Source organism: Lingula anatina, chromosome 2 (assembly GCF_051362555.1).
Source record: "Lingula anatina isolate TDL-2025a chromosome 2, LinAna3.0, whole genome shotgun sequence".
NCBI classification, from domain to species: Eukaryota; Metazoa; Brachiopoda; class Lingulata; order Lingulida; family Lingulidae; genus Lingula; species Lingula anatina.
This window is the reverse complement of record NC_141768.1, coordinates 40121106-40148640: the sequence shown is the minus strand read 5'-3', so window position 1 is coordinate 40148640 and position 27535 is coordinate 40121106. Positions and strand designations below refer to the sequence as shown.

The 27535-nt window shown below is 35.0% G+C and overlaps 2 protein-coding genes and 1 long non-coding RNA gene across 19 annotated transcripts in view; all 3 read left to right on the top strand.

Moving 5' to 3' along the window:
- LOC106178784 (spermatogenesis-associated protein 20) overlaps window positions 1–9310 on the top strand; it is a 35844-nt gene extending 26534 nt beyond the window's left edge. For both annotated transcript variants that reach the window (XM_013562117.3, XM_087003694.1), the window contains exon 15: window positions 8257–9310. In XM_013562117.3, coding sequence (XP_013417571.2) covers window positions 8257–8514 — 258 coding nt within the window. In that variant the 3' untranslated portion in view covers window positions 8515–9310. The remainder of the gene's footprint in view (window positions 1–8256) is intronic.
- A 1135-nt stretch (window positions 9311–10445) lies between these two features.
- The window catches only part of LOC106178756 (voltage-dependent T-type calcium channel subunit alpha-1G), a 72727-nt gene continuing 55637 nt past the window's right edge, over window positions 10446–27535 (top strand). For 14 of the 16 annotated variants that reach the window (XM_013562061.2, XM_087003676.1, XM_013562072.2 and 11 more), the window contains exons 1-2: window positions 10447–11321; window positions 25203–25448. In XM_013562061.2, the coding sequence (XP_013417515.2) occupies window positions 11032–11321; window positions 25203–25448 (536 nt within the window). In that variant the 5' untranslated portion in view covers window positions 10447–11031. Of the gene's footprint in view, window positions 11322–25202; window positions 25449–27535 lie in introns of all 16 variants that reach the window. The other 2 variants (XM_087003675.1, XM_087003679.1) reach the window with 1 other exon arrangement.
- Window positions 12092–25201, top strand: LOC147763692 (uncharacterized). Its single transcript, XR_015332739.1, has 2 exons — window positions 12092–12181; window positions 24450–25201. It is a non-coding gene; the product is annotated as an uncharacterized LOC147763692 (long non-coding RNA).

Here is a 27535-nt window from a genome sequence, read left to right as displayed (position 1 = left end):
GAAACAGAAATACTGCTTATAGAAAAAGTAGCGATGAAACCGTTCCACATTGCAAAAATGACCATGTAATTATTCGATTTATTTGTAAATGGACCATACAAATTCACAAAAAATTAAAAAAAGAAAGTTTATCGGTTTTGTTTATCAAAACCTGCCATTGCAGACTAGAGGCTTAAGAAATGGGAAGTCCAATTCTTGTTTCAGTGCAAAAAAGAAAAAAAAATTATTTAGAGAAAAATTGTAGACTTTTATGGATATTTTTTACACATATATACTTCTTCCCCCATTTCCACTTGTGCTTGTGTTTTATAGCTTATAATACAAAGAAGACAGCATTTCTTTACATGATAACAATTTTATTATTCATCAACAAAAATTCTTTGCTTTGAAATCTAAATCAAAAACTCTACTAGTTTGGTATAATTTTCAATACACGTGGAAGATGACTGAGTGCATATGGGTTTATATTTGAATAGAGATTGAATGGTCACTCAATTACTGATTGAGCTGTATGACATGTCAAAGACAGATGTTCACCAAGTTTAGAAAAATGATAATAATTGATTTTCATTTATTAAGCTTTGGAATTGAAGTTGATGGGGTATTTAATAGTATTATTATTCTAATGATTGTTATTTACATATACAGTGTGCGTGTTTGTGTGTGTGTGTGCTGCATCTAGTATGTGTGTGTGTCAGGAGAGAGAGAGAGAGAGAGAGAGAGAGAGATATGTCATTTTTTTTTCTTAATTCCATTTGGGAACCAGGAGACTTAATTTAAGGAAATTGGATCCAATGAATCAACTTGGCAGTCATCTAAGTCATGCAGGTTTGCTAATTTGCCAGCATGCTAACATGACTGTGCTGTCAATGTAAAGGCATGTAATACCAATGTCTGTAGTGAATTGTGGGCAAGCTCAGCTGGAGAGAAGCACAACTTCAGACACCTCTCTCTAGCACTGCCTCCACAGATGTTACCTTGCCCCAGGTAGCTTGCCTTCGGGAATTTATGTAGCGCTGCATTAGCTGCCACAGGGAAAACAGCAGATTCCGATTCCAAAACCTATGAGGTTCCCCAGGAAGTCTTATTCAATCCAACTATTTCCCTGACACTACAATATCTTGTATCAGAGTGCAAAAAGGAAATATTCAGTAAATCATATAGAAAAACAGAATGCCCACCTATTCAGGTGTTTTTAACACCTGTCATCTGCAGAGGCAGGTAAGATTCAGGTAGAAAAAGCAGAATTGTGTAACAGCAGATGGGAGAAGGGTTTACCTCCCTAATAATGTGTTTATGAAGCTGCAAGAGGTACTAAAGTGATATGGAAGGCTTAGTGTGAGGGACATGCATCATAAACTGAGACACTTAAGCTAAATTAATAGCAAGGCCACAGGCTGGTCAGTACTTTAAATTAACTTAATAGTACAAACACACAAGATAAATACAGTTGAAATTCATTAAATTAGATTACCTATTTCAATGTGGCCCAAAGAATTTACAGATTTAAGATAAATTACAGGAAGATAATAAAAGTTTACTTAACCTCTTTTAAAGATATTCATTATAATATACCTTATTAACATGTGTGTAAGATTCCCCATAGGTTACTGGGTTATCATTTGGGGCATGGTTGAATGAAAACAACAGTGATACGCTCTCCAAGTAAAGAAATCATTAAAATAATAATAATAAATAAAATAAAATAAAAACTACTTTGTAAAAATTTAATGGAGTCAATGGCAACTAATGGAGTCAATGGCGTAAGGCAATGGTTTAGAAACTGCTCCACTATAAATCACAGGTACTTTTAATGTGAGGTTTGATGGATCCTGCCACATTCCTCTATCCTGATATTTACTGGTGTCAGTTTCCACTCCCAGTGTCAGGTAGATAACAGGAAATGTAACACTAACCTTATTATGGAATTCAATTAACAGATTTTGGGGAATTTGGTCAAGAATCCATCACTCTAGGATGGAGGGTATCTCATTTCTAAGACTGCCATTCCACACTGATTACCTATGTTTTGGAGGTCTTTAAGATAAGGTTAAAAAATTTCTAAGGACATCTTTCTTTCTTTCTTTTATAACCCAATAAATAGTGAAATAAATGATGATAATATGGCAACTATTTAGAATTCTCACATTCATTGCCCTTCAGGGTTGCCAAGAGCATAAACCAGCCATATACCGATCATAGTGGTGATTTTGTTGGAAATTTTCTTTCATTTTTCACTATGTTTTGTTTTATAGTAAATGTTTGGTACAAAACTGGTATTAATAATTAATGATGTCACAGCCTTTCAGCCTTCAACTTCAGTACTACATCATTCATATAACATTTCTAGTTTTCTGTATTTTATAAAACAGAGATTTCAAGTGCATACATAGTGATCCAACTTTTAGTTCCCACTGGTAATAATACACAACATGCTTTTCATTTTTTGTATAACAGTGGATAAAATATGCTGAAAAAAAAAAAGAAAAAAAACAGCATAACTTTTGGAAAAATGCTCTGATCAGGCCGATTTTTAAACTTGACCTGTATTTCATGAATATTCATCAGTTCTGTAAGTGAAGACAAAAGGTAAAATGGTTTTCATTTTATTTGTATAACACTGATGGTGATGACACTGATGACAGACACAGGTGATGACAATATGTACAGACACATCTGTGTCTGTACATAAATAGATAGGTGATATTCCAGTTCTTAATAAAGATTGTGACTTATGATGATGTCATAGTCAGGTCGTGATAAATTGTCAGTTCAACATGGCATGCAGTGTCTCATAGCGGAGGGAGGCAGATTTATCGATTCAGTGAGATACAGTAATTTTTCATATAAGATGATCTGATGCAGGACCTTGTCCCTTGTTTGAGTAACTGTGCAAAAAATTCCATTTTGCTGAAATAGAGAGACAACTCATTATCAATTTTACGTATTGATGATGAAATTGATAGTGCATTATCATTTGCCTAATTGACAGTGAAGATGAGCTATTTACAACTGTGATATCATTATGTTCATATAAAACATGCTCATCTGTTTGGTTTTAAAGTAATAGATTTTGTTTGAAAATTACTCATCTGTTTAATTTTAAAGTAACTTTTTGTTCAAATGAAGTCTGACCATCTCTGCAAAGTCAAGGCCAAGGCATTAAACTATATAGACTAACATATTTGGAAAGGTTTGAAGATCATGTGTATAAGACATTTTTTTTTTTTTTTTTTTTTTTTTTTTTTTTGAGAGAAGTCTTGGGTGTAAGGATTGTTTTCATGCTGATATTCTCTCTTCTCTTTCCATGGAATATTCTTGGCAATGCATCCTTTAAAATAAATCATGTATTATATAACGAAATGCCAGTCCATGTTTACCTTGCATGTGTGCTGGTTACTTTGAAACAATTTTTTTCATGAAAAATAATGATGTCATTGGTTACTGTCTGTATGATGATTTAGCAGTAAGTCAGTCAATAGCTGAAGTTCTGGCTAATGATTTTCACTGCTAGATTTGCAAGCTGACTTTGCTTGCTAAAAAGACCTAATACTGTCAAACCAAATACAGCTGTCAATATGAATATTGTAGTAATCCATATATTGACATGCATATCTTTGTCACATTGGATACATGATACACTAAGATTGGAATTGGTGTGTTACAATTCATCTGTTTTGGCAACATTTCACCTAAAAAGACAAATGCAAAGCTTTGCACTTGGTTGACCTTTAAGGTGCATAATGTGAAAGGATCTTACTGTTGATAAAACCAATATCTGCCTGTGAAAGTGTCCCTTTCTTCTTATAACCTCTGCTATGGAGGTTATGTTTTCACCTCTGTTTTTCTGTTTGTTTGTCTGTTCTGTTTAATTTGTTTGTTCAATTTTCAGGACTGGACTAACTTTAAAGTATATAGATGTTAGTGATGATTAATTATAAGTTTAATAATTAGTTCATTATTTGTATGTATGTCGGTTAGCAACATTATAAAATAACTTAAAACAATTTGTAAAAATGTTCAGGATAGGTTGGAAATGGGCTATATTTGGGTAGTAATTAAGTAGTCAGTTAATTAGTTAATTAAGCAATTGACCAATTTATAAGTTTAATTAATTAACTAATGAAGATGAGGAGGATTTAGCTAGTTAATTAGTTAATAAATAATTCATTAGTAATAATGAGAATTGATTAATTGATTGATTAACTATTTGATAAATGATTGATGAGAATGAGAATTGAGTTGCCTTGGCGGAGGTTTGTGATCTCTGAGTGCTTTTCTAGTTATACTGTTGGTCCAATCCAGGGGGAGCCATATGTAGATTGCTTGGTATTTTTATGTTTTAATGATCAGACACTATGTGTCTAGACATATAGCCATCACTTGCTAGCGTTAGTGTGGCTGTACACAACGCCATTGCCATGCACTTTCTCCGTTAACCAACACTGTACACTGTAGTCTGTACACAGCATCGTTGATGCTGTAAACTTTTCTTATTACTGAGATAATGAAAACAGTTTTTGTATTAAGTTCTTGTCTTTGAGATAGTCAAAAATACAAGTCCAAAATACAAGTTTGAAAAGGGGCCTGGTTGGAGTTGTTAAAGTTTTTTTTTTTTTGTATGTTTAAGCATGCTTTGAAGTTTGTTCCTGCAGTATCTAGTTTAGAGCATTCCTTTTCTGTTATTATTAGGTATGTTTTGAACAATGTTTCTGCAATATCTAGAAAACAGATATCCTGTTTCATTTGGAGTCACTCCTTAAATTCAAATGTAACACAGTACTGAAAATGAGCTTGAAAAGCTTATTTTTTTCAAAAATATTCTTGTTTTTTTTTTGTAATGTTAGTATGCATGTGCCTTTATTGATACACTGCTGTTGGGACATGAAAAAAACATTTTTTTGTTTTCCATCATGTAGTGATCAAGTACTCAGGATTAAAAATGGGCCTGATCATATTTTTGTTTAAAAGATTATGTTCTTAGCAGTTTTAGGGCTGCATTTTACAACAGAAGCACATTTTATAACCATTTTTTTTTACCAGGTTTCTGAAATTATTTGTTGAACATTAGACTATGTTGTAACTACATATTAATTACCCAAGCTTGTGGGACTGAGGTGGAATGGGGATGGCATTAAGTTTTTACCTATTTGAAATTTATATGTTTGAATTTTTTCTGTTTTACAGAATTGGTATTTATACTGATAATATATATTTTTCAGTTTTATGCAGTTTAGATCATAAGGTTATGATTGTTTGCTTCACTGGCCTGGTACCTGTTTTCTTGAATCAGAAATAATTTAAGAAATTTAAACCACAGCTAGCACGTAGAAAACAACAATGAAAACAAGTCGTTTCTCAAACTATTAACATCATGAAACAGCATTTATCCAAAGACTGAAAATTTGCGTTCTCCTATTTGAACGACAAGTTGCTCAAAATACAGAATGTGAAAATGAAAGTTTAAACATCTACACTTCCAAAGTAAATTTCCTGCCTTCTTTGACAATGACAATTTTCTTAATCTGTGAAGGCACATGAAGTATCAAGGTATCATCATCATCGTCATCATTACGGATCCAGGATTATTTGAATTGGGGGGGGGGGGGGGGTTCCGGGATGACTGGCCTCATATGTGAAGCCGATCGTTGCCCCATGGTGTGGAGTTTGGGGCCTGCTCAAGGGCCCCGAAAATTTTGGGTGTTTTGGAGAGCAAACAGTGCCTTTGGTACGGTTTAGAACTATGATTTATTTAGCTAGTCAAAATTCTAATTTCAAGAGGGGAATATTGGCATGATATATTTTTTCAGAAACCAAAGGGGGGGGGGGGGTCAGCCCCCCCACTCTAAATCCACCACTGATGGGGGAGAAGAAGTAGTTTTTTTTTTTTTTTTTTTTTTTTTTTTTGGGGGGGGGGAACTTCTCAGTATCTAAACTGCTGTTGGTGGTGGGAGTGGCTTTGGTGCTGCTGCTGCTGCACGAAGTGGCTGCACGACTTAGGTTGAGGGGGCTGTAAAGGCGTGTTCAACCTTGTCCTCCATCATCTAACACATGACTAAGTGACCACAAGGGCCCCTAACATATATGAGTAAAATATCGCAAGGGCAGTGTAGTAGCCAGTCAGAGGCCGTGGTTTAAGCCAGATACAACTCGTTGCCGAGTTGTACATAAAAAATACTCGTGTATTGTCTCGCCTGCGGCTCACCAATACACTTGTAATATTTCACGTACAGCTCGGCGACTCGTATTGTATCTATCACATATTTGTCAGTTTGTTGAATGAAATATATTGGCCTTGACTGATGAAGTACATCTAGGTCAGTTATATAGCAGAGAAGAACCCCAGACATTCTGATTGTGAATCCAGGAATTCTTAGTATACATTGTTTCTGTGGTGTTTCATGAGCCAAGTTATGTTAGTAATTGTTTTTTTTTTTTTTTTTTTTTTTTTGGTTGTTATCATCAAAAAATGTTTTTATATAAGTCTGTTATAAACTGAAAATTTGAAAGTATCGAGTTGATTACAGAGGTCAGCTTTGTAACAGAAAATAAGCCTGTCAACATTCTGGTAATGAATCCAGGAATTCTTATTATACATCGATTTCCTGGTGTATGGCAGGACAAATCATGCTAGTTACTGTTTTTTTTTTTTTTTGTTGTTGTTGTTTTGACCATTGTTGGCAGGGATATTTTAGGTGTCATCTATCTGTTGAGAGGTGACCTGTATAAACTGTATCTGCAATGATTAGGCACTCTTGTTATTCCATTGATTTCTGGACTATTCAAGATGTCTCTGCGGAAGCTAATGTGTGGGATTTTCTGGGAAATGGTCAAGTGGACATCTTTGTGAGTACCATTCTCCCTAGGACAGGTCTTGGCCTAGACATTGTTATTACCATGATGGTGCTTCTAGTCAAAAAGCAAGAAATCAATACCTGTTATGTACATGCCTTGAAACATGCTTAGGCTTAAAATGATGAAGAATTTAAATTTTGTCAACAGTTTCACTAAAAAAATGTTTTTTGTTATTCAATTTTGTTTGGGCAGAAGATGCAAAGATTTGAAAGTGTGCTGTACCAGATTTTTTTGTTATTGGTGTGCAATCTGTTCAGAATACCCTCAGAGTCTGAGAAAATACAAATACCTGGCTTTCTGGCATCCACATCGAGTCAATTTTATCAAAACATCAGCCTGCATTGATTAGTTTTATCTGTGCTTTCTTATTCCGCCATGTGTTAACATTGCATTAAATCAAGTAGTTTTGGTTAATAACAGAACCATTGATGCTGCACCACTCCATTTTCAATAGAATAGCTCAAACATGCAATGTATTCACCAGATATCCATATATCATGATATATCACTTATTTTGAGAAGTTTAACTACCTGTAAAGTCAATATGATAAAGAATGTGTGATAATTTATAAGTAGCTTAAAAGCAAATACATTGCAAAGAGTTAAATGCAAAAATTGCAAAGAAGTACTAGAAGACTTCCTTATCTATTGTCTTAGACAGCTTTTTGCCTCCTAATTCCCAGTGATCAGCTTTATAGGCTTGAATCTTAAAGAAGATTGGTGAAGGATTATCTGTGCTGACATTCAATATTCAGAGAAGCCAGGTTCTCACTGGTGGTTATATGTTGAATCTTCAGGATGATCTCCTTGAGCTGTGTAGTAAACATCAGATATGGAGATAAGATGCATGAATTACTTGGCCTCTGCAAACTGAAGTGCTGAGATTTTAGCATGGAAAATAAAGCATCTGTTGGATTCTTGCATTTCTTTTAAGTGGCATTACCCTAAAACATAAATTATTTAAAAAAAACTAATAGTAAAGAGATTACTGATCGAATTTGCCTTAAAATGGAAACACACAAAATGTTTTCTTTCTATTAAAGAGGCAGAGTTATTTGAGCACCTTGGTGCAATGCAAAAAGAAAAAAAAAAAAGTGTTGTTCTGCATGTTTTACTGGGGTCATGTTAGGTTTACAGGTCGTTAATACAATGACAATGGTGACTCCAGTGCCAACAGTGACAATGAAACTTGTTATACAACAGATTTCAATAAACTTTTTAAACTTGATCTTGTCATAGACAGTTTTTTTTTAATAAGGGTGGTAAATGCATGAAATAGATACTGGCATTTCTTGATAATAAATTTGATTGGACTAGTGAAAACTGTTAGAATGATTCCTTTTAGTCGTTCTTTTTCCTGAATCATAACATGTGAATAATGCAAGTAATATGTCATTTCAGATTATCATCGTTGGTGAGAAAGGAGCAGAAGATTCCCAACAACTCCTCCGTTGTGTTCACAGCCAGTTTATCCCCAATAAGATACTGATATTATGGGATGGAGATCAAGACAGCCTTTTGGCTCATAGACATGGAATGCTGAAGTCCTATGAGAAGAAGGATGGGAAAGCCACAGCTTATGTCTGTAGAGACTACAGTTGCAAGCTTCCTGTGAATACTGTGTCAGAGTTGGAAAAACTGCTCTTGGAGCCTCTTTAGGAGAGTTGAACCTTCTTGATTTACAGGCATATACTCTAACCTGCAGATGTGTACAGAAAGTTTGTGAAATGTGTATGAAAAACATACATCAATATATATTTATATGCAGTTGCTGTGCAACAAAACTGTTAATAGATATTTTAATGAATTCAGAGCTGATTTTAATATATGCATTCTTGTTTCTGTAATTTAAGACAGCTTATCAAGTATTAATAAACAAGGTTACATCACCAAGTTCATTATCGAATCCTAAAAAAAAAAAAAAAGTGAGATTAGTGGGAGATGGAGGAACAAAGTCTTACATGTGGTGGGGACCGAATATTGGACACAGAACCATAGCTCTGGTTTTGCAATGTTTTTTTAAACTTTTTCCACAGCCTTGCACCATTTCCGAAACGTCTGTTTGGTAACAGGTCATTCCCAAAAAAGTTCAAAACTTGCTATTGGATTTACAGCTGCACGTTTGTTAAAGCTAGCAGCTATATCGATTTTTTATTACTAAGATTTTGGGCTTCCAGATGATTTGAAATAATATTTGTCACATGTTAAGCTTCAATGCAAAATATATGTAAACAAATGTAAGGATGTTGCTGCTGATAATTTTTATTCCTTTTAATTTTTTCCTTGTTTATAATAGTGCAGACTGTAAAGTTATGTATTATTTAAGAATTAAGAGTAATTCACACTTTTTAGGATATTTAATCACGAATATTTTGAATTGCAATTGTTTTAACAAAAATTATTGTAAATACAAAAAATTTTATAAAATAATAAATATTATTATAACATAAAAATACATTCTTGATTGTTATGAAATTATAACTTTCATTTCCTTTCAAAAAGGAAAACATTTAAAATAAGCCAAAAATGAGGTACTGGTACTCTGTTGTGTCATATGAGACGAGCAAACCTTAAAAAAATGCATGGTGTGGGGATATCTATTTTCCTTATTTTGTAGTGTGCCTTTGAAAAAAGTTTAAATAAAAGAATAAAATCATGTTATTTATTATTTCAGTCAACAAAAAATGTACAGCTTGAAATAAAACAAGTTGAGATTTGACATCCAAGATATTTCTGTTGATGGTGTTCAGGTTTCCCCAGCTGTTCTTTTCATACTTTTTTGCGTCAGCACAAGTAGTATTTGCCAAATTACTTCACTTTGGGATTTTTTATTCTGGGCATTCTGTAAGTGAAAAGTAAAACTAAACCCCAGTTATTTCAGAGAGAAAATAAACATTCAGTTAAGTCTGTAAAATTTGTGCACAGATAATTATATGGATTATCGCCACACCTCTATAATACATTCCCAAACACCTGTAAAAGTAGGCTATTGAGTTATAATGATGGGATTAAGGAACAAGTAAGCTAGTCTGTTACTAATTCTCTTGGTTGCATTGTATATAACACAGTTGTGTGGGTGTATGTGTATGGAGAGAGAGCGGGAATAGTCTTGCCAATAGTTTTAAAAAATGTTGAGTTTGCAAAACAGACTAGAGTCCCTTTCTGCTGCTCACCTTAGGTTCCACAGGTTTAATTGCCATACTCAGTTTAATCTTGGACATAATAACGTTATTATGTCCAAGGTTTAATGTATTTAGATAATTACTGAAATAAAATAAATGATTATTCCAACTGAGCCTTCATGTAAGCATTTACGCCAGACCAAGCCTCCCCCTCTCTTCCTCAACATATTTGTTTGGCACAGAAATATGAATTTCTGAAAGTCTATTCAAAGCGACAAGGTAAAGTCCTTTGTTAGCAGTCTGTTGCATAAGAGCGTGTCTGTCACAATGGCGATAATCACCTGCGTCGTATCCAGGTATTATGTTCACTAATATTACCACATTCATAATTGCCCGCATCACGAACCCTCGTCTGGTAGCGCCATCTGGATGGAAATGTACAAGTCATGTGACCGGCACTTTGCTGGCCAGTCGGTAAGCCGGAGTGGAAGAGGTACGACGTACGCAGTTCTGAATAAGGCAAGACAAATAAGCAAAAACGCTGCGCTCTGTGCGAATAGATAAATTTCATAAGTGAAAATGGCACAAGTCATTATCCGATAGGATTGTTTTTGATAATTCGATTGTAATGAGCTGAAAAATGTAAACGACGGTGAAAAAAGTTGAATATTGCGAATATCAAAGAGGCTTCTCGAGTTTCGTTGTAAATTCACACCATTGACTGGAATATCAGTTTACTCATCTCGTCCAGGAAGTCATGCAGAACGGAGGAGTGCGTATCAAAACCACACATACATTTTCTTAATTACTGAGATAAAGTATGATTGATGCGAAAAGTCAAAACAAGGACGGCGGTGTCTGGAAGATGGTGATTTCCTCGCAAGAAGCAGCATCGTGCACTCAATTTTGTTCGGTATGTAATAATGGCAAAACCAACTATTGGGCTTAATAGCAGGCAAACTGAGTGGTGGCTGTGCAGTTGGTTTATTGATAAAGGTGGCGGTGTGTTTTTAATCTGAGTTATCATTTTTCAACAAAAAGAAAGAGATCCACAATGTCTACAACGAATACACCATCAACTTCTAATGGAGACACAAAATATACCGTGGCGCCGACGAAGGAAGAGCCCGGTTCTTGGTCGACCTCCTCTCAGAACAACTTGGACGAGCAGAGTTCTGAGAAGGAAAAAAACATTGTCAAATGCGTGATTGAAGATGCCGAGGATTCATCGGAGGAAGAAGAAGAAGAAGAGTTGCCGTATCCTGGATTTATACCAACAACTCTATACTGTTTAAAACAGACAACGTGGCCTAGGACTTGGTGTCTGAAGCTTCTGACATGGAGATATCCTTTTCTCAGTTCATTTATCATTTTTATTTAGTCAATTGCTAATGTCTGTTATATATGAATGATGATATTGAACATGTAGATATTATATTGTTTACAGACCCAGTCTTTAATTATGGTAAGTCATATAAGGTTAATTTTGTTTTCCAGTGTTTGAGTACCACTGATTGATGACATAGAGAGTGTTAATTCAATGAAAATAACCACATTACATGCTGCTCCTGGTCAACAGGGTGAACCTCTTCAGTATCAGATGTCAGGGTTGTGTTTCGGACATTTTACCAATGGCACTATAATTAAATTTGACTAATTGACGGAAAAGCATAATTAAATATTTGTCCAGAAATTCAGGTTAGCCTGTCTAACCCCCAGACACACCTGTGTAGAAACATTACATAAGATATTTGTAAAGACTGGTCCATCAAGTCTCTTATGAGAGTATTATATTGTCTAGGTGCAGCTGAGCATAACCTCACTTTATTATCTTCAACTGGTTTTGCTGGCAGGCTCAATATCTGCCTTTTAACTTTATGAAGGTGTAACAGCCAACAACTGTTTAAAATCAGAGATGTTAGTAAATAATTACAGTGTTTGTTATTTTGTCTTCATTGGCTTCGTGCTTTAGTTTTGTGAAATAATTGTGGTTTTTAAAGCATTTGGCAAATATACATAGTGATAAGCAGAGTTTGAATTGCACTAAGGTCTTCCATGTTGATGCTATATGAATGGGGGGGGGGGGGGGGTGATTGAAAGAGGAGGGGGGGGGGCAGAAGCTCTTTTCACAATGAAGCCTGCTAAAAGTGAAGCCAATCTTTGAGTCAGCATGGCAGCAGTAAGTGAACATGCTTTCTAAACAGGTAAAGTCTGCTATTGCATGGATTGTTATAAAAAATAAGTTTTTTTCCTCAGTCATGGAAGGGCTTGAAACCAGAAGCAAGAGCATCGTAACTCTGCCCGTCTGGCTCTTTGCCCAAGTGTAAGAACCCCCTCCCCTGTTGCTTTGTTAGATGTGTACAAAAACAAATGATGCGGAATGAAATTTATAATAAAATAATGCTGTCTCACTTGGCACATCTTCATGGAAATCAAGAATTGGTATCATCATATTCTCTGTCTTGTCAGGCCTCTATATTCACATTGTGCATTCATAGCATATACTGTTCTGCTGGTTTATGCTGAGAACATCACCATTATCTAGAAATTACAAAATGATGGGGCACATGGAGGCTGGAGAATAGAGAATATGAAAAATTATGTCTTTATGAAAATATAAAGCAAAAAATTAACAGGCTGTTGTCTTTTTAAATTTTATTTAAGTCCTTAGGGAAATATATATAAATAATATTTATTAGCTACTGTGATGTTCTTGTTTTATTTAGATGTTAAACTTCAAAAATCTTCCAGACATGTAGTGAATGCAAACAATTTTCATATTTCATGAAATCAGCCATTTTGTGTAGCTACTGGGGTGGAGTCATAAAAAAATTTAAAATTTTCTTTTGATGTCAAACAGTCTTACAGAGTAAAAGTTAATTTCCAGACCTGCAATATGGAATGAGAAATCTTATGTAAAGGTGATAATATTCTCACTATTGATTTTTGTCCTCAGAAATATTGATCACTGCGTGCGATATTAAGGTTGCAATTTTCCTCCTTGTTCTATGTGACACGCATTGTCTCAGGTAAACGCGCTGTTTGCACAGATCTTTAAGCCGCCCTGAAAACAAAAGATGCGTGTTCGAGGGGCTGTTAATGGGAACTCTGCTTTCAGAATCTAATGATTTTGATACTAACAATTAGTTGCATTAACAGCCAATATTGGCAAGTGAGTTGGTAGATACACATTTATGTTGAGATGTGGATAAGTAATGTTTCTAAAGACTGTGGGTTAATAATTTTCTTTGTACTGGTATTAAAAGTACCATATTATTTGTGCTGTATTATGAACTTGTATGAAACTGTCTACAGCATAGGAAGAAGTTAAAAGGATAGGACAGTCAGTTTGTAAACTTACATCTTTATGTACATCCTTTGGAATTGATGATTTAGAAAGAAACCAGACAATATGCTGCTTGTCCATGAATGAAAACAAAACAACAAACCTGAGTCAGCACTGTTTATAATGTATGAAGTTTTATGTCATGGGTAAAATATTCATAGAATATCAAAATGATGTAACAACGATCTTTTGTATGGATCTACAAAGATGCAAATCTGATAAGCACTGTAATATATATGTAGCAGACAAGTTTGAAATCTAGGCAGATTATAAATCTGCCTAGGTGAGATGGAAATCACAATCTCATCTTGACAAGATTGAAATTTCTTTGCTTGCAAGATGTATATGATAACTGCTCAGGTGTACTACAAGTCTGAAGCTGATGGTCTGCTGCAATCCATAGGGCACCTTTTATGGTATACTCATCACTAACTTGGCAAAACAATTTATTCTGCTTATTGATATTATCTCGCTTTCGATTTGCTTTTTTTTTTTAGAATTCTGTTTTCGTTATTGTGTAAAACTGCCTTCTATAACAGTTAATAGTTTTTTAATGGATGATAAATTTCCTAGTGTGGTCCTCACACTAGGCAGCCATTGTTGATTTGACATTGGAATAGCATGTATAATTGACACATTAGACCTAACCTTAGAATGATAAATGTCTGCAAGATTATAGGAAAAACTGCTGGTTTGTATAATCTATTGGTTTTGGCCCGTATGCTTGATCATATTTTGATCTGTTTTGATGACAAAATTTTAGAGTTGGAAATAACATAGACCAGGGAGAATAATTGTTGTAGAAAAATGTTGATATCTTGAGTTAATGGACCATGTGCTTAAGAATTGGCAACTTCAGAAGTATGTAAACCAGCCTGAACCAACAGTATCCATTGGCTGCACTCAAGAGTCAGAAGGGGATAAGTGCTCTGATATAAACATTAAAAATGTTCTCCATCTTGTTCTCAAAGAGCATCCTTGGCATACAGGCATAATTTGAATTTTAAAGCTAGAATCAATTTTTTTCTTTGTATTTATATCAGAAAATGCTGTTACCTCGTAATGTATGATAGAATCTGAGCACCAGTTTGCCTGCAGCTATCTTTATAGAATATATAGTTGTATACAACAGGACCAACTAAGATGAGAAATAGCTGTATGGCATCACCTGCAGGCCTGTTGTCAAAATTTCAAGGTGTTTTTTTTTCTGAAGAGGTAAACCTTGTGATCCCTTTTGTTGACCTAACTTGAGAATGAGATGGCATAGAACCTAGATAAGATTTTTGATACAAGAGTGGGCCTTTTCCAAAAAAAAAGAAAAAAAAAGAATTTTCCTTGGACCCCCCTGCCTACAGACCCAATTGCTTTTGTTTGCTAAACATGTTTTTATATCGATCATAAATAAAAATTGGGAGACAGAAATTAAGCTTGAAAATTGATTAAACCAAAATTTTAGGTCTACTTCAGTTTGATGTAGCCTTGTAAACATGGCGTGATTCATCACTTGATCCTTTACAGTCAGATACCCACAGCTTAATTTTTATACCTAATTCCCTTTTTTGCACAGCATGGGTCAAGTGCATTTTTAGCTTATTTTTATATGAAGAAAACGATGACGGTTTGCCATTTGTTAAGTATGAATGTTGTTTATTTTGATGTGGTCCACTATCTAGGTCTTTACCTGACCATTTTTTGTTTTTTGATGACATCAGGTAGATATATATATGAAGTATACACTTTGACCTTAATAATTGTAATTTAGATCATGGGATTCATGATATTGTGAGCAGATCCATATGACTTTTTTTTTTTTTTGAAAAACATTTACTAGAATTTGCCACACAAAGTGAAAAAAACTTAAAACTTATATCTATATTGTCTCTCTGTCTCTCTGTGAACCCACACACTCTTCATACTGGCATGTATGGACGTTTTTATTTTATAAGATAAATGGCTTGGAATGGTAAAATAATCAACTCCTGCTGTGGAATATGTCTTTTTTAAAATGATTGTATGAAGTGTTTCCTCATCCAGTCAAGTGTTCTGCCTTTCATGTCCTTAAACTTAATGTCTCTTCTTTTAAGATGTGGCCTTTGTCTAGTCATCTGGGTGGACCTGCTGATCTGAACTTGTCAGTGACTTGTACATGGAAATGTTAATGTTTGCTAGTCAGTTGAAATATGGCTCTGTGTTAGGACATTGTCAACGGCCAGGATGATATATGACAGTACTTGCTGACCATTTGGTATCCACTAGTATAATCCTGGCATATAATGGACATAGACAGCTAAAGGGCTCTTAAGATATATATATATATATTTGGTGGTCATTGTTGGGTGTTGACCCCTATTCTCTTAAGATATATGGATTGTTTTGTTGTGTCCAGTGTCCCTCCTTTTTGGTCTCTTTACAAAACTAACATATATATATATATATATATGCATTCAAGTCAATTTTTTGCCACAAAAGCTGACCATAGCAATTTTCACTGTCTAAATTAATTCTTTTGATATATTTTTTATGCCATCAACTGAGAAGCATTTGAGAAAATGAAAGATAATGCTTAAAGCTATAAAAATTAAATGCCAACCGTAAATAGGAAGGTTTCTTTTCTAATTTAAAGCCTGGAATTCAGCTGATCCCATTTTAAGAGCTGTCAGGTAATGGAAAATACATTCATCCCTAAGGGATAGAATCTGTTCATCCTTCTCAGTGAATAAGATCATAATTACTGATAAATATAGTATTGTATGTTATCATTCATGAATAAATAAATCATTATGAAGATATCTGTACAAGTTTCCAAACAATTTTTTTCACAATCTATTAGATAAAAGACACAATTTAGGAAATTTTAGGAGAAATCTTGTTTGACACAAAAGTTAATCCCGATACGTACCTAGGCTTGTCCTTTACACAGACTACCAGCAGCATAAGAACATAGCAGATGTCTAAGAGCACTTTCAGAACAACAGTCTAACAAATCCGTGGATCAAATATGTCCCCCCCCCCCCCCCCACCCCCCCCCCCCCACCCACCCCAAATGCTTGTTGCGTAATCCCGCTGAAAATCTATTCAGTGTCTTATCAGGAATTATGCGGCAAGCTTTTCAGTGGGTTGCCATATTTGATCCACACTCTAAAGTACATTCTCCTTGGTATCTTTTGCTCCGTACAATGAGGGTTGTAGCATGTTAGATATCAGCTTTAGTTAATTTGTTCTCTTATCCAATGTATTGATTTATCTGTCTGTCTTGTGATCTAAGATGGCAGTTGTTTTTCACAGCAGTTAGCATCTACGATTGTGATTTATGTTCCCTGTTTTTGTTGTAACTGTGATAAGGGTGTATCTAAACAAACAGCCAGCTGCGGGTATATATATATATATATATATATATATATTTGGTCATTCTTGTATTGGAGAGAATGAAAAATATAGAACCCAAAAATTTAAAGGCAATTAAATATAGTTTTTACCAATAAAAGATTGTTTATTAGCCAAACTTCTGCTTATCCCTCCTAAAATACATTATTGAATAATACATAATGAAATTTTTACCGTGTTTTCTCCATTTTCTGCTAGAAAGTAGGGTTTTTAAGTTCTGCAGGAATAAGAATAATAGGTTAGATAATTATTTCTGCTAATGCAATGATCTATACTATTATCCGTCTGCATGAGTGGTTTCTTCACATCATAGCTTTTATAGAAGAGATGGCAGAAGGATTTGTTTCTGGGAAAATACCCATTTATTTCTTCAGCAATAAGGACCTCAATGCAAGAAGACTGTTAGAAATTGGGAAAAATGGAGATTGTATTCGAGTTTAAGATGACATGCTCAGATTGATGAATAAAGAATATTCCCAGACATCATTAAATAAGGTGGTCAGTGATAAATTGACAACGTCTAGAGCTATATTCCTGATTTAGTGCATAGGGACCAAGACTGATAAATGTGCCATTTGCATTGGGTAGACAAATTTGTGTTATAGGTATTTATTCAGATGGCAGGCATGTTATGCATATATTTGACTTTAAGATGTACTATTCGTATTTTGTTATTGTGGTTTTATTTGATTTTCAATATGGAGATAGGATTTAAACAATTCTGAGCAATATAAGACTGTGTCATGATACATGGATACACTCAAGTCACATTCGCTTTGATTCAGTTGCTTTTGTAAATATTCATTACATGAGATGTTTCAATTGAGTTACAAGGTTTGTCTAAATTCATTATTTATTGCTTGTTTGAAGATATGTCTTCTTTGAATATGCGCTTCTTGCCATTTGTGATTAATTTTTTTTGTACTTTTTGTTGATCTGTAGCTTCTTGTTCATTATATTGAATTGATGCCTTTTTTCCATACATATTCAACTTGTCTAGTTGTATGAAAATGTATTTATGAAACTTTTATTCGATGATATCGGCCTAGATTTTCATTTTAAGCTCAAGGCTGATGATCTGCTGTTTGCAGCAGCTTTATGTATTTTTAGTCTAGTACTTTGGTCTACGTATTTGCTTAACAGCTTGAGAATTATAAGCATAAATTGCCTGTATACATTTGACACAGATTCTTTTCCCAAATGCCCATGGGAGATAACTTCTCTTATAAAACAGTAAATATGCAATTTTTATTCGTTTCCACTTTTCTAATCAAAGATGGCTTGCCTGAAGAATCCCTTGAGGCAGGGGATTCAAGTAAAGATAAATTATCTCAATAAAAAGTCTGAATAGTTGCAGCATTTTTATCATGATCGGTAAGAAAAACTTGGAAATCAATAGGTTAGGCTGAATAGTTGATGTACCTCTGCCTACGCTTGCATGGCAGATTCACCTGGTCAGGAGGATGTCACAACAATTGCCTTTCTTTGCGGGTGTTCAAGTATACTTTGCACAGCAGCCAGGTGTCATTTAATTAGCTTTAGTTGATTAATTTTTGAATGATTTATGAATCATGATTGATGGGTTTGGAGGTTTCTTGGACTTGGTGTTTGCATTTGAGAATCCTAGTCCTGCACAGTTAATCTTAGGGGAAGCTGAGGATGACATGTAATTCAAGGATATAAATGATTTGATTCTACATTGCTGTAGTATTGTTTTCCTTTGAAAGAAATAGAATTCAAAAGAAAATTTGAATTATTTTATTTTTCAATTTTTAAAAGATAAGAACACTGTTGTTGTTTTGAAGATGTCATCGCATAATAGTTTGCATCCTCATCTCAATTTTCTTTTGTGTATTAATGATCAAGCTTTTCCCTTTGCCCATCCACAGTTAGATTAGAGGGACAAAGTGTAGGAATAGAAAGTCCTATATTTGCAATCTTACACCCCATTTCCATAGATTTTTAGATCGATCTATCCCTGTGGGGAGTCTCACTAGATTACTGTCAGCTTGGCCGGCTTAAGCGTCTGTCCTGCTACTAAAAGCTGTAAGGGGGTAATTAACTATGGTGCCCGCTCGGCTGACTGCAATTTAGCGTGAACCCCCAGGGAGTTAGGTCGATCTAAATCTTAATCTTAAGATCGATCTAAATCTCTGGGAAAGCACCCTTACTGTTACCTTAATTTGACCCTTGACCTACTTTTAACATGAACTGCACTTTGCAATATTTTCAACCCTTATATCTACTAAACTGGCAGGGATGCAATCATAGTTACTCTTGAATTTGAATAGGAAGTCATATATTTGCAATCTTACTGTGACCTTGGATTTGACCTTTGACCTATTTTTTCACCATGAGCTGCATTTAGCACATTTTCCAGCTTTTATATCTACCAAAGTAGCAGAGAGACACCCACAGTTACCATTGAACTTAAATGGCAAATCATATATTGACAATATTATTGTGACTTTTACACCCCATTTCCATAGATTAGATCGACCTACTTTGGATCGACCTAACTCCCTGGGGGGTCGCGCTGAATAGCTGTCAGCCGGGCGGACACGAAAGTTAATTGCCCCTTACGGCTTGTAGTGGGCGGGGACGGACACTTAAGGGGGATTATCTGACGGTAGTCTGGTGAGACTCCCCGCGGTGATAGATCGATCTAAAGTTGTGGGAATAGACCCTAATTTTACCTTTGACTCACTTTTCACCATGACATGCACTTCACATATTTACCAGTCATTATTTCGCCACAACCAAAACAGATACATCCAAAGCTACCATTTAACTTAAAAGAGCTTAATCTCGTTGGCTTTAAAATACCAGGCCTACCCAACTACCAGACTTGGCACCAAATGATCCTGAATTCACCAGTAGATCGGACCACATTATCCGTTTTCAAGGTGTGTGTCAGTACGCGCTTTGAAGTATCGGGCACAGCACCGCTCTTGCCTAGTACACAATGTGATAGTGATGATTCTCAGCGGGGTTGGAAAGTAGTGCATCTCAGTTCAAAATTTGTTCCAGGGTATAATACTATGAAATGCATACTGATGCACACCTTGAAAACGGGTAGTGTGGTCCAATCTGCCGATGAATTCGGGATCATTCGGTGCCGAGTCTGGTAGTTGGTTATAGGCTTGAATACCCGGAGGTGCTATTGCCACTGTGATCCTCTAGTTTGACAATCTCATGCATCCAATAAGCTGAGGGAGATGTTTAAAAAAACTTGATAATGATATGATTACCTTGGTATTTCATGGAAGAGACCTTTGGGTTATTATTTTGATTACTAGTAATTATTATGGATGTTTGATATTTGATATTTTCTTATTTTAGTTTGCATTATGTAACAAATGGCTGTGATTGATAAAAGTTTCCTGACATTATTCATTAGATTGAAAAACTGTGTACAGAAAGGGAGACTGACATTCTATATGCCTTTTTTCTCAAATTACCATGCTCAATAAACTATACATTTATGTTGCCTCTTTCTTTATTCTGTAAAATGTCAATCCTTCCCACTGACGTCAATCAAATAAATGGGGAAATGATTTCATTTTCAAATGTATGATAAATTCCAGTGCATTAAAGTTAATATTTGATAAACAGGTTGTTTTTTATGTTGTGGAAAATAAATACACATCTTTTTACTTGTTGCTGTTATCCAGCTGTGGATATATATCTCATAGGAATTCTTTTGTGTCCATAAACGAAGGAGACTTGCTGAGGTTCACTGCTGTAAACAACCTTTATCAATCATTATCTTAAATTAACTAGTTTAGTACTTTGAACTTTAAAGATATTATTTTTATATAGAAAAACAAAGTTTATTGGGCCATTCAGAATAAATGATCCAAGTACTAACTGATCCGCCGACTAAATATGGCGACCCCACATCAAAAGCGCTGCCACTAATTTCATGATGGTTCACCCGCCTCCACACTCGTCGTTGTTGCAGAGGCCTAGCAATCAAACTCCGGAGCCTATAGATTAAACCATTTAATGGCGCAGATGGAGGCGGGGAGAAAATCAGGAATCGACAGCATCTTTTTTGAAGTGTGGTCAGCCATATTTAGTCAGCGGATCAGTTAGTACTTAGATCATCTATTCTGAATGGCCCCCATGATTGCAAACTTTGAGTCCGTGGTAGTCCATATATATAGGCTTTGGGATCAAATTCTGGAGCAAATTCCAAGTGGAAATCAAGTAATTATTTCATGCCTGATCTGTCAAGATTGGGCTGGTGGCTATAAACTGTAATAGTTCACCTATTGCCCCTTTATTTCCACATAACTACAAAAGGCTGTTACAAATTTGCTCTCTTGCAGAATAAATCAGACATTGTGTTCACATGGTCGAAGTTAGTGGACCTCCCTCAATTTCCTCAGTAGTTTTCTTCTGACAAGGGTACATCCAGAATAGTATTTACTAAGACCCCATTCCCATAGATTTTAGATCGATCTATTCCTGTGGGGAGTCTCACTAGATTACTGTCAGCTTAACCGGTTTAAGTGTCTGTCCAGCCTATTAGAAGCTGTAAGGGGGTAATTAACTATGGTACAAACTTGGCTGACTACAATTTAACGTGAACCCCTAGGGAGTTAGGTCGATCTAAATCTCTGGGAATGCACCTTAAAACTAGACAAAGACTTAAATCTAGCCATAGGGTTATGTGGGCCATTCAGAATAGAAGATCCAAGGATCAACTGATCCAAGGATCAAATATGGTGGACCCTACATTAAAGGTAGACTGTTTAATCCTGTAATGGTCTGCTGCCATCTTTTATCCACTTGAATAAAGAAAATATATTTCAAGTTAAATAATTTCAATTACTAGGAAAATACATGTGATGCTGATTATATATGACTGTCGCATGATTGCATTTTACAACCTCTCAAAGCTAATCATGAGTCCAGTTTAAGGGTCTATTCCCACAACTTTAGATCGATCTATCACTGCGGGGAGTCTCACTAGATTACTGTCAGATAATCCCCCTTAAGTGTCCGTCCCCGCCTACTACAAGCTATAAGGGGTAATTAACTTTCGTGTCCGCCCGGCTGACAGCTATTTAGCATGAACACCCAGGGAGTTAGGTCGATCTAAAGTAGGTCGATCTAATCTATGGAAATGGGGTGTAAGTTTATAGCTAGATTTGAAAAGGGTCTAACTTCTCCATCAGCCATCAGATATTAGTGAGAAATATCCCATGCAGGAACAGGCTGTATGTGTTCACTGACTATCTGAAGGTGTTATACTTTTACCATTTGCATTGGAAAGTGTTTGCCTCCTGCCAGCTTGACTTGTACACAGAAATGGGAATGATTGACTGAACTCCCACCCTAATTAGTCTCTAGTTGCAGGTATTCATGACTTATAATCCATGTATTCAGCTTAGATGTAAAACTGAGGAGCAAACCAGGTCACTCCCAAGATTCTCCTTGAATTAAAGGCTAAATATTGTTGTACCCGGTGCATATATACAAAAACTCATTACTTGATGATACCAATGTTGAATTTACTTACAAACTTGTTAACTGCAGAGAGCTACCTTCAGCACATCCTTCTTTGGGTCTTTGATCTTAGGACAGTACAAGAAACAGATGTAGCAGGAGTGTATCTGTTGATTGAGATGGTGTATACGTTTAAATGCCAATAATGATGTTGATCTGGAAACATTGGCTAGGTCACTGTGCCCTGATTGCCATTAATTAAGGGGAGATCACAGTTGTAGCTTCCTCAATTTTAAAGGAGCACTCCTGAGGACCAGATTTGTACAATGGTCACACTGTGCTGGTCATTCATCTAGAAAACTTGCTAGTGATTGAAAGAAGATTTGGAGAAAAAGTCTTATTATTTTAAAAATTGGGAAAAACTATTTTACCTTATTCATATGCAGAAAATGAATGAATCTTTCTATATAAAGATTGTCAGCGACACCAGTTTAACTGCAAGTACAAAAAAGGCACTTAAAGGAGTAGTTAGCAGGATTTTAACCCTATCATGCCATCAAAATCCTAAGTTAAAAGTAATAACCTTTGTAATTCTGTTTTTGAAAGTTGTCATTAACATATTTTTCTAGAATTTAAACCTTACATTAACTACAATTTTTGACCAGAGGGTAGTAATTTTAATGCTGTTTTTATGGGGAATATGAAAATTTAAGACAAAGAAAGTGTTATATAGGAACCCTTTTAGTTGAAGCATCATGCAATCCACTTTATTTCATCGTCTGTATACTAAGAAAAAAATCACAGGATGCCCACAGCTCAATATAGTAAAGGTGTATAGATTGCCAAGTATATAGTATTTCTGGGAGTGTTTGAAGATCCATCCTGTAGCTAGTTTGGCTCTGTAGGAATGTCTAGTACCTGCAGGAATGTACGCGTGGCATTAGCAATAGTTCTGAGGCATGCTCAATGGCGCAACTAAAAATAATTATGCTGTTGTGGGCATTTTTATGTCCTTGCCATTCATAACAGTACATCTTCAAACTTCACCTTATCTCTCTACATTATGAATTGAATATATACATGAACTATCAATAAATGATTTTATTTTTTCTTCTTCGTTTGTAAGGAGGGTAGCTTTCATCATTTATATATGAGGCTCCTCTAATAACCAGTAAGCTTTGTCATTATGAAAATCAAACTATCCTATAAGATAAGCAATATCTGTAATATTTTGCTGAATTTTTATTATTATTTTTTTTTTAGTCAGTGCCAGTTTTTTTGTTGGGGGATTAATCTAGCTCAGTTTTGTTCTTGTTATAGTCTGATTTAACATAAGTCAATCAAAATCTATTATTTAAAGCAGTAAAATGCATTGGGGAGGGGGGTGTTAATGGCCAAAATGGATCCATTTCTCACAACGTATTTATGCATATAATCTTTATATATAAAATTCTTTGAGTAATCTGGAAATTACATGCTTTTATAATTTACTGCATGCCTTTGTAGATACATGAAGGTGACCTAGAGAAAGAGGGATAACCTTCTGTTATTATATTTTATTCACTTGCTGATCATTTCATGTGTGAGCAGGAAATTGATTTTATGAGAATTTCAGGTAGACAGCGCTGACATAGATCATTGCAATTGTTCACGGCATGCTGCATATTGGAACCTTTATTAATTTCCTGCTGGCAGTTATGGTGCTGCCCCCTTCTCTTCTCTCCCCTCCCCCTTTTCCTATGGTCATTGTTTAACTGACTGTTATTTAATACATTGATAAGCAAGAACAAATTTAGCTTTGCAGGTTCTTACATGCACTTATCCTTTTTCCAATGAAAGTAAACATTAGGAATTGCCTTGGCCTTAACAACTCCATCCAGACATGTGAAAGGTTCCCAGTGGTTCATGGCAACTGTGATAGTCTGTTCTGATAATGCAATTGAGCCAGTAGAGTTGTCTATTGTACTTCGGGGAATACTTAGACTTTTTTTTTCACTTTTAAGCCTTTTGCCATGGTTGATGTGTCTAGATATAGGTTTTAAAGTTAATTCCTATTGATGAGAAACAAACATTTTCCCAGTTGATCAATTTACTTCTTGGCATGGTTTTCAGATTGGGAGAAATTCCTATTAGAATTAGTATTAGGACAAGGGACACAATGTGCTGAATTCTGTGAAATATGGGATAGTTGTACGTAAAATCAAGTCTTAATCCTTACCAGGGCTTACTTCAGATTGCAGCATTGATTCATATGTTAGAAATTGAAATTGATTTCTATTTTCCAGCTCTGGGAATTCACACAATCGGTGCAAGAAAGCATAGAATGCCAAATTGTACATCTTACAATATACAGTCACTTAGGAAATGGGAAGCAAGAACACGGGGAGCACTGTTGCTATACAGATTTCAATTAGTGTCATCGATCTTTCTCATGAATACTAAGTGATTAAGTAAAATGCAATAGATTGACAGGTCCAGGCACTTGCCAGCATTTTTGTTGTGCCACTTTGATCATAAAAGCCAAAGTTGTAGTATATTTGTTTAATTACTCATGAGCACACTTTTTGCTGTTAAGAAACCAATATTGGTAAAAACTAAACAGGGGATCAGTAGCTACACTTTGCATATTTTGAATTCAAACAAAAGTGAACCGTTTTCCATTACAATTAATTTTAAGTCATTGGCAACCTGTTTTTTATATAAGGTTAATTATTGGGGATATTTAATAGGTAAAAAGTATCATTATTATTATTTCATGTATTTAGACTAAGAAATTAAGAGAAAAGTGAAGAGAAAGTGCACCTAGATGTCTTTTTTTATGCATGAAACAGGTTTTGTTGACCAAATGGTTATTCAGATGAATTTTCATAATGTTTCTGCCTTGTTGCTATCCTGGATCGATCAGTGTGATGATAGCATCCTTCTGCTCACCTAAAATTGTTACTGCTTTAGCGTAAAAGAACTAGCTTTATAGTTTATTATAACAAATATATTTTCAGAATGATATTTCAAAAACTTTTTCCTTAACTCCAATGCACTTGGTTCGAGAGAACCAGTATGATGGTGATCTTACTGAATTGTGTCACCCTGGGGATGTACCAGCCCTGCGTGGACGGGAATTGCGACACAACCAGATGTAAAGTCTTGGAGGGATTTGACCATTTCATCTTTGCATTCTTTGCTGTGGAGATGGTCATCAAAATTATTGCCATGGGCTTCTTTGGAAAAATGACGTATTTGGCTGACACCTGGAATCGCCTGGATTGTTTTATTGTACTGGCAGGGTAGGTACAATGTATTGTTATTTATTTCATAAATTTCTTGTTGTTAATTTGTTTTGATAGCTATCTAGACTGTCTTTTCATATAAAAGTAATTGTTATCAGTATATCTTTAGTAGTGATGTTATTTTGTTTATAGACATAGTTAGCTAGTGTAATATGTACCTTTGTGTGCTTGTTATATACATGTTCATTATTCCTCCAGAACTTTGTATCTGCTCATCATTCCATCTGCTGTTTGACTTGTGATATTTTACGTGCTTTCCTTTCTTTTTTTTCTTCCTTCTGTTCGTGATGTCCACCCTTATTCTGTCTTAATTGGTCTTCTTATTTCAAATCAGTTTTCATTAATGATGCTATGAAATACAGGTGCTGCTTTGTTGCTTTCTAAGACTTTTTCTGTAATTTGACTTTATTGTGGTATGATCCATAAACACTGTTCACAAAGTGGTATACATAGTGATGTAGTGAAAGGTATCTGGAAGATATGAAATACATATTAGGAGTGCTCTGACTTGTATCACACCCCTCTGATTCTGATGATATCTGCTCAGAATAAAGTGCAACCAATCCCTGTCAGGTAAAAGCATAAGCCGTACATTATTTCAACTTGTCCAAATAGGCTTATTGCAGTTTTTGATTCTAGTTGATGATTTGCACTTGTAGCAATATCTTCCCATATGCACTGAATATATTGACATGATTCCTCAATATCAGCCATTCTGACAATTTTCTCAGAAGCTGTAAATAAACTTATCAAATGCTTTTTTTAATCGTCTAGTTTGAAGATGGTCTGGAAATGAATTTAGATTAATAGGGGTTATTAATTAACAGTAATGATAATATAGACGACATCACCACATACAGAAATATCCAAGAAAATGTTTAATAGCAAAAATGTTTTTTTTTCTTTTAAATTGACAGCAAAGATATATAATATAAGGATTTTATTCTGTCCATATCTGACTAAATGTAGAATCAGACATTGCTGTTATACCCTAAGGACTGCACATACTATTAGCAATTGTTAAATTTTCATGTTCCCATGAACTACCAAGTTTGTTATCCTGTGAAAACTTTTTCCACTGGAAAAACTCTTTGGATGATTCATTTAGAGCATCACCATCAGGAAAAAAGTCAATTGAAGCCCCCACATGATAAAAAGAAAAAAAAAACTGTCAGAGGTATATCGCACATTATTGAATTGCAAACTTTTCCCTGCCATATTGAGGATGCATGATACAGGCATTTGGGGTAACAGTTTGGCAATGAGATCATTGGATTCTCCAAAAATAACTGAATATTTCATATTGGATATACATTTTCTTTGTTTCATTTTCATTTGTGGCAGTTCATGCATGATGAGGCAGTAATGCATTTATCAGCTTAGTTTGGCTTTGAGTGTATCGATGAAAAATGCAGTCTAATTTACATAATATTTTTGTACTTTGATATTTTTTTAATTTACAGTTGAACAGCACAAAACCCTACTTAATCTCAAAGTTGCACCACAATGAAAAAAAGCATATAAAGTGCTTCTGTATTGAAGAGGCCGTTTGCATATTCATCTTGCACGAAGTGCCCATATTGTGACTTACTAATTAATGGAGCATCCCATACATTCTACTGGGAAAATGACAAGCCATCAGTGAATATGTCAGATCAAATAACCCACATGATGGGATATGAAGCTGTAGGAGAGCATTTTATAAAGACATTAATTCTTACATAATCTGCCCCTGTTATGTAGTAGACCGATGTCAGTGCTGTTTTTGTCAAAAAAATGAGAAAATTATAAACATTTACAATAATTTAACAGTAACCAGAGTGTTTGTATGGTCTCTGTAGATTTACAGATTTGTTCAGTGTTAGTAAAGTTAATGAAAAGGCTTGAATACTGATGCATTTTGTGGTACTTTTTGCTTCCTTTGAAAGCATTATTTTGATAACTGATGATTGGCTGTGAATCCAAAGCAAACAATCGGGATGCTTAATTTTTCATAACTGGTTCATTCTTTTGTATTGGGAATACTTAATGGGCAGCCTTATTGAGCTATCTGTAATTGAAAAAAAAAAAGACTGAAATGAGTT